This window comes from Mercenaria mercenaria, unplaced genomic scaffold, assembly GCF_021730395.1.
Source record: "Mercenaria mercenaria strain notata unplaced genomic scaffold, MADL_Memer_1 contig_626, whole genome shotgun sequence".
In the NCBI taxonomy this organism is placed as follows: Eukaryota; Metazoa; Mollusca; class Bivalvia; order Venerida; family Veneridae; genus Mercenaria; species Mercenaria mercenaria.
Genome location: NW_026463511.1, coordinates 40,760 through 54,705, shown reverse-complemented (window position 1 = coordinate 54,705; position 13,946 = coordinate 40,760). Strand labels below are relative to the sequence as shown.

At 36.5% G+C, this 13,946-nt stretch overlaps 1 protein-coding gene across 1 annotated transcript; it reads right to left on the bottom strand.

The window, feature by feature from the left end:
- Window positions 1-12,478: 12,478 nt before the first annotated feature.
- On the bottom strand, window positions 12,479-13,354 carry LOC128554672 (uncharacterized). Its single transcript, XM_053535980.1, has one exon. It carries the CDS (start codon window positions 13,352-13,354, stop codon window positions 12,479-12,481), a length of 876 nt encoding a protein of 291 aa, XP_053391955.1.
- Window positions 13,355-13,946: the final 592 nt, after the last annotated feature.

The following is a 13,946-nucleotide window of genomic DNA, read 5'->3' as shown; positions in this document are numbered from 1 at the left end:
ACAAAAATGAATAGATCTAAGGATATTCAGTATCAAAACCAAGAACTGTAATTTTATCATATGGCAAATTACATTTTAATGAGGGTGGGCCTTTTTGTTCTATCAAATAGCCAGGCATTTATTTAAATTGTTTGATACTCACAGAAAGTAACATTTAAATACAAAGATTGAACGTTTTTTTTCATGGATTTGTATGAAACCCCAATGTGGTTTATACCTGTTTAAAGATACAAAAAGTAACATTTAATCCATAAGCAAACTTACATCATTTCTGTGTTGGGGATCGCAATCTTCTTCATTTGCTGGACAAGCAACAGGTTCTTCCTTACCATCAAATAAAGGAGTAATGCAGCTTTGACATAATCTATGGCCACAACTTGTCTGCATTGCATCGCGAAGAACATTTTTGCAAACACAACATTTATGTTTGGAATCAAGGTGAACAAATTCTGGATTGCCCGGCGGTGTCTGTGTAGAAGGGTTTGGTCCCAAAGACATACTCTGAAACAAGACAGGTAATCATGTTATTCTAAATAGGAATTAATGCGGCTTTTGGAAATAGACTGTCTACAACAAGAGGGCCCTGAAGGCCCTGTATCACTCATCTGAAGAAAGTAGGTCAGTAGGTCATATTCATGGTCACTGAAGTCAGTTTTAAGATCGGAAAACTGTACAAGACATTCAAATTTCAAGGCTGTATCTTAAACAAGAGGGCCATGATGGCCCTATATCGCTCACCAGAGTTTAATTGCTTGCTTGAACAAATTTCCTTGCTAAAAAACAAGGAAGAATATCCAACAGGGAAAGCCACGTTCCAAAAACGCAGCCTCCCCAAAGGCACACACGATCAACACACGCACACCACACATACGCAAAATAAACATACAAGGACAAAACAAACAAATACAGGAACACAGTGGGGCACCGCCTTGGAATGGTCAGTGGCAAAACCACCACTGGGGAGTGTTAACTGGTTTATGGTGCACCTAACCTCACTCTTACCCCCACCATGTTCTAAAGTCACAAGACAGTGTAAATAAAAGTTATCCCCGCCAGATGAAACCCTAACATACGTAAAGGCAGCAGAAGGCATGTAATATAAAACACAAAAATACTCTTGTGTATATATATATATATATATATATATATATATATAAATAAAGCCTCAAAAACAAAAACAAGAGGGCCATGAAGGCCCTGTATCACTCACCTGACCTATTGACCTAAAGATCATCAAAATTAACATTCTGACCAAGTTTTATTAACCCTTTTTCAATCATATCGCCCCAATCCGCCCTTATCGCTTATCCAATGAAACGCCTCAATCCGCCCTTGCTGTCTACAAACGATTCACCTGAAACCGCCTGGATAATGCACTGTTTAATATTCGTCTTTTTCCGATTGAAAACGACAAAAACTTATTGGTTTAAAAGTTTAATTCGGTTGGGAAAAGTTCATTTTACGATCATGCCCGAGTCTCGCTTTCAAAACGTTACTATTTATACAGCAAATTTTGGAAATCCCCAACTCATTTTCGGAAAATAAAATTGTACATGTACCAAAATGGCGGATAGCGATAGAGAATAGCATCATTCAGCTCTGACGTCACTAATTGGATTCAGACCATTACAAAGGTCACGTGGTATAACCTCAGACAAAGATTGTACACAACTGACTGTGTTTACACACGATAACGCATTGATACAACTGATACAATGACAAATTTCGCTTCAATAATCGGAATTAAATTGACTGAAGATGATATTCCTGGGGCAAAGTTTTATCCAGGTTTAATTGATGATCATTCTGTGTATCAGCTAAAGCGGTGGTTAGAATGTAGAGGATTGAACACAGGTGGAAATAAACCAGAATTGGTGAAGAGGCAAGTTCAATGTTTACATTATTTTGATTAGCATAGTTGAAGAATCGTACAGTAATGAGTAATGTTTTTTCATATTCAAGGCCATAATTAAACAAGAGCACCGCCTTGCGGGTGCTGACGCTCATCTGATTTTTTTTGTATAATAGAAATATTGTCCTACCCATGATTTTCTAAGTCTAAAAAGGGCCATCATTCTTGCAAAAAGCAGGATAGAGTTATGTTTCTTGATGTACAGTGTCAACTTATGATGGTGAAAAACTGTTGCAAGTTTTAAAGCAATAGCTTTGATAGTTTATGAGAAAAGTATACTTTAACATAATACTCAACCAAGAAAATGATTTTCTAAGTCCAAAAGGGGCAATAATTATTGCAAAAAGGCAGGATGGAGTTATGTTGCTTGCTGTACAGGGTCAGCTTATGATGGTGAACAAGTGTTGCAAGTTTCAAAGCAATATCTTTGATAGTTTAAGAGAAAAAGTTCACCTAAACATAAAACTTAACCAAGAAATCTGATATTTTCTAAGTCCAAAAGGGGCCATAAATCTTGCAAAAAGCAGGATGGAGTTATGTTTCTTGATGTACAGGGTCAGCTTATGATGGTGAACAAGTGTTGCAAGTTTTAAAGCAAAAGCTTTGATAGTTTAGGATAAAAGCTGACCTAAACATAAAACTTAACCAAGAAAACTGATTTTCTAAGTCCAAAAGGGGCAATTATTCTTGCAAAAAGCAAGATGGAGTTATGTTTCTTGATGTACCTGGTCTGCTTATGATGGTAAACAAGTATTCCAAGTTTCAAAGCAATAGCTTTGATAGTTTAGGAGAAAAATTGACCTAAACATAAAACTTAACCAAGAAATCTGATATTTTCTAAGTACAAAAGGGGCCATAAATCTTGCAAAAAGCAAGATGGAGTTATGTTTCTTGCTATACAGGGTCAGCTTATGATGGTGAACAAGTATTCCAAGTTTCAAAGCAATAGCTTTGATAGTTTAGGAGAAAAGCTGACCTAAACATAAAACTTAACCAGGCAACGCCGACGCCGACGCCGACGCCGACAACCGCTCAAGTGATGACAATAACTCATCATTTTTTTTCAAAAAATCAGATGAGCTAAAAATTGTTTGTTTGCAGTGCTCCGACCCAGAATTTTAGGAGTGGGTAGGTAGGTTGGGATTTTTTTTTTTTTTCTTTTGTAAAGTCAATGTACACAAATTTTCTCAGCAGACATTGAAACATATTCATGAATTTCAGAGAGTAAGAACATACATGGCAGACAAATTCTACAAGGAATTTCACAGAGCACAAACTTGCATGTAGACATTTATGAAACCAGATCTTTCATTTTATAATTAATCAAAATTGAAACTGAATGTCAGTACTTTGGATATAGACCAAGAATGCAACGAATGATCTGGACACTCCGAACCCTCATTCCTTAAAACCTTTTACAGGACAGTTGTTCTGACTTCATGCAGATGCTGTCAGACCCTTAGTGTATGAAATAATGGCCTTTGTTGCATTTGGTCTAAGTTTTGAGTACTCCAATGTCATCAATCTGGATACAGAAAGAGACAGAAGGTTTATAACGACCTCACTGCAGGCCTAAGCTGTCCAACCTGTTTTTGGCGAGATGGGGGTGCGGAAGGTAGGCAAAGAAGAATGTTTGCTGCCATCCCCCTGGAAATGTTAAAAATATATTAATGAAATTGTGGCCTCTGTTACATCTCTTGACAGGAATGAAATAGCAGCCTCAGTTACAGTTTTTGACAGGAATGAAATAGTGGCCTCTATTACTTCTTTTGACAATAATGAAAGGGCGGCATATGCTACCTCTATTAATGAAATAGTGGCCTTTTTTACCTTTTTTGATGATAGAAATGAAATGTTGCCCTCTGTTTACATCTTTTGGTAGGAATGAAAATAACAGTGGCATCTGTTACATCTTTTGATAGGAATGAAATGATGGCCTGTGTTTCATCTTTGTTAGGAATGAAATGATGGCAACTGTTACATTTTTGTCTAAATTTTGCGTGCACTGATATTATTTATCTGGACACAGGAAGTGTTGTTGCATATGAAATCCACATTCCAGTCCAAAATTTGGCGGTAGGTATAGAAGATCGAATTCCAGAATATTTTTTAAACACAAGTTTGAAATGGTGGGTTCTGATACATGTTCAACTTTGTTAAATAAAGGTAACTTCTCGGGCAACTTGGGGCAGGGGAGCAGCATATAGGCCTCCCAACCCCTCCACCCCAACAATTTGAATACAGGTCTGTGTAGAAGAGGGTGATTGTGACCAGCTGTGGAGCTTCTCATGCTTAATTTTTAGTCTCCATTTTAGTGAAAATTAAGGCTTTAGAATTGAAAGGCTTCACTTTTAAACACAAGCTGAAGTATGTCAAATTATAATTTAGTTCCTTTAAGTAAGGAACAAGAAACTAAGTTCACAGCACTTAAATTGCAAATCCATAAATCATCTCAGTCCTTTTAAATCAAAGTGTATTAGATAATACACAAACTGTATTGGGGGTGGGGGTAGGTATGGGAGGGGGCATCCCCCTCCCATAAGAGGGGGGGGGGTAAGGGGGACAGCGTGTATTGTTTAACGCGAAGCAAAATTTAATATACTATACAAAATATTGGGTCCGCCAAAAAAAATTTATAGCTCCTTGGGTCCGCGGACCTGCAACTCCAACTTATGAATATTTACAAAAAATCGTTTTTGGGCAAATTATTGGGGCCGCGGTTGCGGCCCCTGCGGCCCCACTTCCGACGCCCCTGAAATTACATCACACCCATCACAACATTTAGCTGTCAAACTGCTTCCTTTCATCTTACATCAAAGGCCAAATGCCATTCCCATCTTTCCTTTGAACTTAGCCTACAAGTGCCAGTGTATTTTTCAAGATGTTTATCCAATTTTGTCACCAAATGTGTTGGATAAAACTTGGATTTAAAAGTTAAATCATGTTTGCAAGGAAAGGAAAATTAGGATTTACAAAAAAAAATCGAGGTATGTGGCTTTATTATGTGTTCGGACAAGGTCTCAATTAATACATAAAAATCATTCAAGTTGCGGATTATTCTGGTGCATGATTAAAATTCAGATGTCTGTTTAATTTATGAACTTTTAAATGTTGAAACTAATCAACAGAAAATCAGAATAATTTTTTAGACCGTGGTCATGTTGACTGACTCTTTGGTCAGGTCCATGGCATTGTGTCAGACGACATATTAAAAGAATGAGTTGGGATTTACGGCGAACTGACACAAACAGGTCATATACCGCCGAAACATTTGTTTATCGGAAAATTGTTTATCAAATATACATAGGTCACCGTAAAATCATGTGAGAAAGACTAAGAAAAGATGTCTGAGCAACTTTCTCACTCGGATCGGAACTTGTGACTTCCGAAACACGCGCGAAGATGGCAATATGGTCGCGTACACTAAACGTTGAATAATCTGCTGTATATCAAAATACGAAAAGGAAAACGTCTGCTGAAAATGCATTTTTCATCAGAAAGGATAAAAACATTATTATATAAACAACAAGAGCTGTCGGAGGACAGCAACGCTCGACTATTCAACAGCCTTGTCAATTGAATGAATACAAAAGTTGAAAAAGGGGCATAATTTTGTAAAATGCAAAGTAGAGGTATTGAACCTCTGTACTGCATGTCATATCATGACAGTGAACAAGTGTGTGAAGTTTCAATCCTTTCCAATTTGTGGATACTGAGATACCAGCTTACATACAAAAACTTAACAAAAAACTGCTAAGTCAAAGGGGCATAATTTTGTAAAAATGCCAAGTAGAATTATGGGACCTTCACAGTGCATGTTAGATCATGACAGTGAACAAGTGTGTGAAGTTTCAATCCATTCCAATTAGTGGATACTGAGATATCAGATTACATACAAACATTTAACCAAAAACTGCTAAGTCGAAAAAGGGGCATAATTTTGAAAAAAAAGAGAGTAGAGTTATGGGACTTGCTTAGTGCATGTCAGATCATGATAGTGAACAAGTATGTGAAGTTTCAATCCATTCCCATTAATAAGTACTGAGATACCAGCTTACATACAAAACCTTAACCAAAAATTTCTAAGTCGAAAAAGGGGCATAATTTTGTAAAAAAGCAAAATAGAGTTATGGAACCTGTGCAATGTAGATCAGTTCATCACAGTGAATAAGTGTATGAAGTTTCAATCCATTCCCACAAGTGGTTACTGAGTTACCAGCTTACATACAAAACCTTAACCAAAAATTTCTAAGTCGAAAAAGGGGCATAATTTTGTAAAAAAGCAAAATAGAGTTATGGAACCTGTGCAGTGTAAGTCAGTTTGTCACAGTGAATAAGTGTGTGAAGTTTCAATCCATTCCCACAAGTGGTTACTGAGTTACCAGCTTACATACAAAACCTTAACCAAAAATTTCTAAGTCGAAAAAGGGGCATAATTTTGTAAAAAAGCAAAATAGAGTTATGGAACCTGTGCAGTGTAAGTCAGTTTGTCACAGTGAATAAGTGTGTGAAGTTTCAATCCATTCCCACAAGTGGTTACTGAGATACCAGCTTACATACAAAACCTTAACCAAAATCGGGACGCGGACGCGGACGCGGACGCCGACGCGGACGCCGACGCATGGGCGAGTGCAATAGCTCACTATTCTATGAATAGTCGAGCTAAAAATTGCCCCCTGAACTGCCTAAAAAAAATTTTGGGTCGGGACGATTTTGATGGGTCGGTCGGAGCACTGCAAACAAACAAGTTTTTAATTATGGCCCAAACTAAGCCTTTACAGATTGCAAAGACATTTTGTGTTTTGTATGGTGTGTACTGATCGATCTTGTTATGTATTATTGAATAGTCCATGAGCGGATTGTTCTGTAAATCTAACTGTTATAGCACTAGTAAAATTATGCCAATTTATGGTAGGGGTAACTTTGCATTGATTGATTGAACCACAGCAGCTATTAATTTGGAGTTCTTAAATGGACAAATTGATATTTTCATCATTGCTTTGACATCACACTTACAATATTGATGTTGTGTAAACTTAAAATAAATTTCTTTTTTTTTTCAGATGCAAAGATGCAATTGTGAGTGGCCGTTCCAAGGAGATAGACGAAGGAGTAGACAATGGGAAATGGTATGAGTTAAAGCGAAAGGAAGTGTCTGGAAAAACTGTTAGAAAGGGTCCGACACTACCACCTATCACTGGATGGAAGAAATTCCCTTCACGCCCCATTCCAGAGAATTTCAACTATGGTCACATTTATCACTATCTCCTAGAATCGGTAAAATTGCCAGATGGAGGCAATTTGAGTGACGATGACAATTTGGGAGATATGACGGCTAAGCCATTAAGAAAAGGAGAACAGTACGTTAAAAGTCAAAGTTTAAGTTCCATTTTAGACAAAGGCACACAGGACTGTTATTATGTTAAAGCTAATGTTGATGCATCTATGCTAAACAAAGTGAGGCATCCAGTTGTGACAATTTCTGGTATAAGTGGTGCTGTATTAGATGCAGCGTGTGATTGTCCTGCAAATTCTCTCGGTAGATGTTCCCATGTAGGGGCCTTATTACTTACGCTGAACAACTACAGCAAGGAAAATGGACATGACCCAATATCGTGTACTGGTAAGCCGTGCGCATGGAATAAAGGCAAGAAGAGAGAGATAAATTCCCAGAAGATCTCGGATGCTTTATACCATTCGTATAAGCAAAAAGCCAGTCATGTGATCAACTTCGATCCGAGACCAGAAATTAAGAGGCACAGCACACAGTGGTGTAAATTCCTTTTTGACAAATCTTGCCCTCAACGGAAATAGTTCAATGTGGTCAACATTATTAAGCTATTCGTACAGTGACTATGAGGTTGATAATTCTAGGAAAGGACTTTTACGTGATCAGGTCATGACAGTCTTTGATAATTTGAAATTGGAATGTAATGAACATGAATATTACTTTTGTTATGAAGTTAAAAGGACACAGGACCAGTCTGTTTCAGAAATCTGGACATCGCAGCAGTATTTCCGTGTAACTGCATCAAACGCAAAGGCTGCTAATGCTCTCGGAGCAAATTTAATATCAAGCTCGGTGTGCAACGACAAACTAAGAAATTTCATTGCCAGAAATATGTGGAAGTTAAATAGTTTCTGCACAACTGACATGAAATATGGCATTGACAACGAGGCTAAGGCAAGGGCAGACTATCTTACCCAAAAGAGAACAGTCATCCCGGAATTCAACTGCATCAAAACTGGGTTTTGGGTTAGCAAACTTTGGCCAGAGCTTGGCTGTAGTCCAGATGGACTTGTGTAAGATCCGTCTGTTCCTGCAGGTCGCTCAAAGTTTGGTTTGATTGAAATAAAGTGTTCGAAAATGTTTAAGAATATTTCACCAATGGACTTACATACAGACCTTGATTCATATGTAACAAAAAAACAATTCAATAATTCTTGTGTAAGTTTTGCACCAGATTGAAAAACATTACTGCTTAAGGAAAATCACATGTATTACTATCAAATACAGTTTCAGCTCCTTGTAACTGGACTTACATGGTGTGCTTTGGTCTCTTAAGGGTGCAAGTGTACAACGAATTGAAAGAGACCAGAAACTCATTGATAATTTAGTAACAAACACAACCTGTCTCTGGCATCGTGTTATTTGTCCAGAAAAGTTTGAAATGCGAGTTCCTAGGAACTTGAATCCGGTAGTTCTCAATTAAGACCACAATGTGAATTGCTGAACTTGATACCGGATTTGTTTTAGAACCTTTCAGAACCGTTATAAAGAATAAAATGGATAATAAACTAGCCATCGATTTATAACAGCTTTATAATGATTTTTCACTGCAGTCTGATCAAGATCTTCACTTTTTGCAGTTAGTCAGTAATTTATAACAGCCTTATCATGCTTTTTTTGCAAGCTTTAATTAAGTTCAGAATTTCCATATAATATCATTCTTTACCGTATTACATTGATTTAGTTTTCTGTGCAGTCTGATCAAGATCTACACTTTTCGCTGTTCAGTCAGTAACTTATAACAGTCTTGTCATGCTGTTTTGCAAGCTTTAAACAAGTTCAGAAATTCTATTTAATATTTTTTTCACCATGTTACACTGATCTAGTTTTCTGTGCAGTCTGAACAAGATCTGCACTTTTCACTATTCGGTCAGTAATTTATAACAGCCTTATCATGCTTTTTTTTAAGCTTTAATTTAGTTCAGAAGTTGTATGTAAAATAATTTTTTACCGTGTCACACTGAATTATTCGAAACCTGTGAGTAAATTTATTACGATGACACTGTTGCTATATTTCTAAAGTCAAAATATGATATTAAAACATATGGCCCGTTGAAAAATCAAAATAATGTCTTAAAATAAGCATGAAATGTCTAGTTAACTTTAATCATGATCACATATCTCAACAAGAGGACCATGATGGTCCTGAATTGCTCACCTGTTCCCACATGACCCAGTTTTGAGTATTACGTGTTTTTTCTATTATTTGACATAGTGACCTAGTTTTTGAGCTCATGTGACCCAGTTTTGAACTTGACCTAGATATTATCAAGATCAAAATTCTGACCAATTTTCGTGAACATCTATTGAAAAATATGGTCTCTACAGAGGTCACAAGGTTTTTCTATTATATGACCTACTGACCTAGTTCTCAAAAGGTACGTGACCCTTTTTTGAACTTTACCTAGATATCATCAAGGTGAACATTCTCACTAATTTTCATGAAGATCTCATGAAAAATATTCCTCTAGAGAGGTCACAATGTTTTTCTATTTTTATACCTACTGGCCTAGTTTTTGACCGCACGTGACCCAGTTTCGAAATTGACCTAGATATCATCAAGGTGAACATTCAGATCAATTTTCATGAAGATCCATTGAAAAATATGGCCTCTAGAGAGGTCAAAAGATTTTTCTAATTTTAGACCTACTGACCTAGTTTTTGACCGCAGTTGACCCAGTTTCAAATCTGACCTAGACATCATCAAGATGAACATTCAGACCAACTTTCATACAGATCCCATGAAAAGTATGGCCTCTAGAGAGGTCACGTTTTTTTATTATTTGACCTACTGACCTAGTTTTTTAAGGCACGTGACCCAGTTTCAAACTTGACCTAGATATCATCAAGATGAACATTCTGACCAATTTTAATGAAGATTCATTCAAGGGTATGGCCTCTAGAGAGGTCACAAGGTTTTTCTATTTTAAGACCTACTGACCTAGTTTTTGATCGCAGTTGACCCAGTTTCAAACCTGGCCTATATATCATCAAGATAAACATTCAGACCAGCTTTCATACAGATCCCTTGAAAAATATGGCCTCTAGAGAGGTCACAAGGTTTTTTCATTATTTGACCTACTGACCTACTTTTTGATGGCACGTGACCCACTTTCAAACTTGACCTAGATATCATCAAGATGAACATTCTGACCAATTTTTATGGAGATCCATTTACAAGTATTGCCTCTAAAGAGGTCAAAAGGTTTTTCTATTTTTAGACCTACTGACCTAGATTTTGACCGCACATGACCCTGTTTCGAACTTGACCTAGATATCATCAAGATGAACATTCAGACCAACTTTCATACAGATCCCATGAAAAATATGGCCTCTAGAGAGGTCACAAGGTTTTTCTATTATTTGACCTACTGACCTAGTTTTTGATGGCACGTGACCCATTTCGAACACTACCTAGATATCATCAAGATGAACATTCAGACCAACTTTCATACAGATCCCATGAAAAATATGGCCTCTAGAGAGGTCATAAGGTTTTTCTATTATTTGACCTACTGACCTAGTTTTTAACAGCACGTGACCCACTTTCGAACTTGACCTAGATATCATCAAGGTGAACATTCTGACCAATTTTCATGAAGGTATCATGAAATATATGGCCTCTAGAGAGGTCACAAGGTTTTTCTATTTTTAAACCCACTGACCTAGTTTTTGACCGCATGTGACCCAGTTTCGAACTTGACCTAGATATCATCAAGGTGAACATTCTGACCAATTTTTGTGAAGATCCATTCACAAGTATGGCCTCTAAAGAGGTCACAAGGTTTTTCTATTTTTAGACCTACTGACCTAGTTTTTGACCGCACGTGACCCAGTTTGAACTTGATCTAGATATCATCAAGATGAACATTCAGACCAACTTTCATACAGATCCCATGAAAAATATGGCCTTAAGAGAGGTCACAAGGTTTTTCTATTATTTGACCTACTGACCTAGTTTTCGATGCCACATGACCCAGTTTCGAACTTGACCTAGTTATCATCAAGATGAACATTCTGACCAATTTTCATGAAGATCTTGTGAAATATATGGCCTCTAGAGAGGTCACAAGGTTTTTCTATTTTTAGACCTACTGACCTAGTTTTTTACCGCACGTGACCCAGTTTCGAACTTCACCTAGATATCATCAAGGGGAACATTCTGACCAATTTTCATAAAGATCCCATGAAAAATGTGACCTCTAGAGTGGTCACAAGCAAAAGTTTACGCACGCACGGACGACGGACGCTGCGCGATGACAAAAGCCCACATTGTCACTTTGTGACAGGTGAGCTAAAACTAAGCACACGGACCTATATATTTTATTTCACCAAATTACAGGCCATATGTTTATTAACAACAGTGAGAAGTTTCATCAAAATCTACATTGTAGAAAAAATTATATTTTTGAAAATGTTATGATCCAAACGTGCAGAACTACCTTAAAGTAGGTGTGCAGCAGCTTCTAAAATGAATTCCCAAGTGGGAAAGTTGTAACTTGTTAGTTACTTGTGGAGAACAAGGTGATTATATTTTTGGCTGTCTAGTTTAGCCTGTGGCATGTTGGACACCATGAATTCTGCCTTTGCAACCAGTGCAGATCTTGATCAGGCTGCATAGATGTGCAGTCTGATCAAGATCTGCATTGTTTGCTATTTAGTATCTTTTTAGTAAGCACCCCTTTAACTGTGTAGCTTGAAAGATGGATAAGTTTGTTGTAGAAATTCAGCATGGTAAGGGATAGTGTTATAAATAATTACTATAAATGGGTCTGTTAAACTCTACAATATTAAAAGAATAAATAAATTAAAGTTTCTTTAAAAATTTATTTTGTACATGTACATAAAAGGTATGCAATACATATTCATATTGATGATGCATGCACTTGTATATATAACAATGTAAATATTTCAACAGATATTTAAATGATCTGTGCAAGTCAACAACAGTACTTAATAAAATCAGAATGATATTGTTTTTAATTTGTTTCATTTCTCACATTTTCAAAGATAACAAATCTTACAGTATAATCACAAAAGGGACCAGCTTTTATGAATGTGACTTTGAAAGCTAATAAACAAAGTGATTATTTTATGATGTTCAAAGGTTTACTGAGTAATTTATATAAATATTGTCTTCACAACTTAACCTTATATAAAGGTAAATGTATATATTACATTTTCAAATATTACAAAAATTGCAAATCTACGACAACTGGGAAAAGAGCAAATTTGTTGTTCCTTTTTGACATAAAGAGTCTCATTCCAAGAACAACCTAAGTCACAATTGGCTTTTGGAAATTGACAAGACAAGAGCAAACAAAAACAAGCTGATTAAGCATTGGTGATAAACTTAGCGGAATAATACCGCTTATTAACTGAAACTTCTTAACACGCTCAATTACTCTCTCTACATGTATCCTAGCCCTAGCAATGCGTCTTGTTTTTACATTTTCCCTCGGTGTGAGATGTGTTCTTTTTCCTAAAAAAGGTGGGATATTCAGAGACACCTGTCTTGACATTAACATATCCTCAATGGTAAAACCCCTGTCTGCAAGAATTAAATCCCCAGGATTGAGGAAATTGAGAAATCCACTCTTTTCAACAATGTTTCGGTCACTAATAGAACCTTCAAAAGGATTGGAAACATAAACAATTGCACCATTTGGAGCTGTGGCAATTAAATATTTATAGGTATGATGGTGTTTATAACTAGAATACATGTTTCCCTGGCGGCCGAAGTCCCTTGGCATCTGTACAAAAAACTCTGTACAGTCAATTGAACACCTGATGTTTTTAAATGTTTTGAAAACTTTCAGCATGAAATGGGTAAAATGATGGCGGTATGGAAACATTTGATGTCTCAGTTCATTGAAATGGTTGTACATGAACTGTATCCATGTACAGAAAATTGTACTAATATAACTTTCAGATACACCGAGAAGATGGCTCATCGTTTCCAACCCGAATCTTCGTCTTAATCTCACCAAAGTGATGAATAATTGTTCTACTGGTGGTATCTTGCGTTTTTCTTTGATCGTACTTTTAGTGGGTGTTTTGCTTGACCAGTATTTCAAATCATTCACACTGTCTCCAAGGAAGCTGAACAGAGCCATAAACTGAACATATGTTAGACCTGTGAAATACTTCATTTTTTGTCATTTCCTTTTATTTCTTCTAAACTTAATGTTCCATAGGTTGGCTTCTTTGGTGTATGTGCATCTTTTGGTTTCCCCAGTTCATTCTTTAGTATTATATTTTCAATTTTTGAACCAAGTAAATAATTGTCATACAAAGTCTGTGTAGCTGATTCTGTTGTATTAATTGTGGTCCTTGGATATATCACAGTTACAGTGTACAGCGGCTGGTGTGGCTGTAAACATGTATGCTGTCTGGCACTGGTCTTGAACATCCTGGAAAATTTGAACAACACTGCTGATTTTTTTTTCATAATTCAAAGAAGAGTTCTAGATAAAGATATTTTAAATGCCTAATTAACATTACGACAAGTTATAATACTGTGAAAATGCTTTAAAGTCTTTCGGAAATAAATAATTTCATATTTCACTTTATCACTTTCACATTTTTCTGATTGCTTTACAAAGCTATAAACCAGAAATGATTTCAAAGTAGAGTGGAACCTGCTTTCGCAGACACTGGCATTAACCTGCGAGTTGTCTTAAGTAGCTATTCTGCTAACTTCTGGAATTTACATCTAGTTTTAATCTAAAATTGCCTTATGAA

What these genes read in the sequence shown, in the direction of transcription:
- LOC128554672 (XM_053535980.1), bottom strand. Translation starts at nt 13,354, where the DNA reads ATGAAGTATTTCACAGGTCTAACATATGTTCAGTTTATGGCTCTGTTC.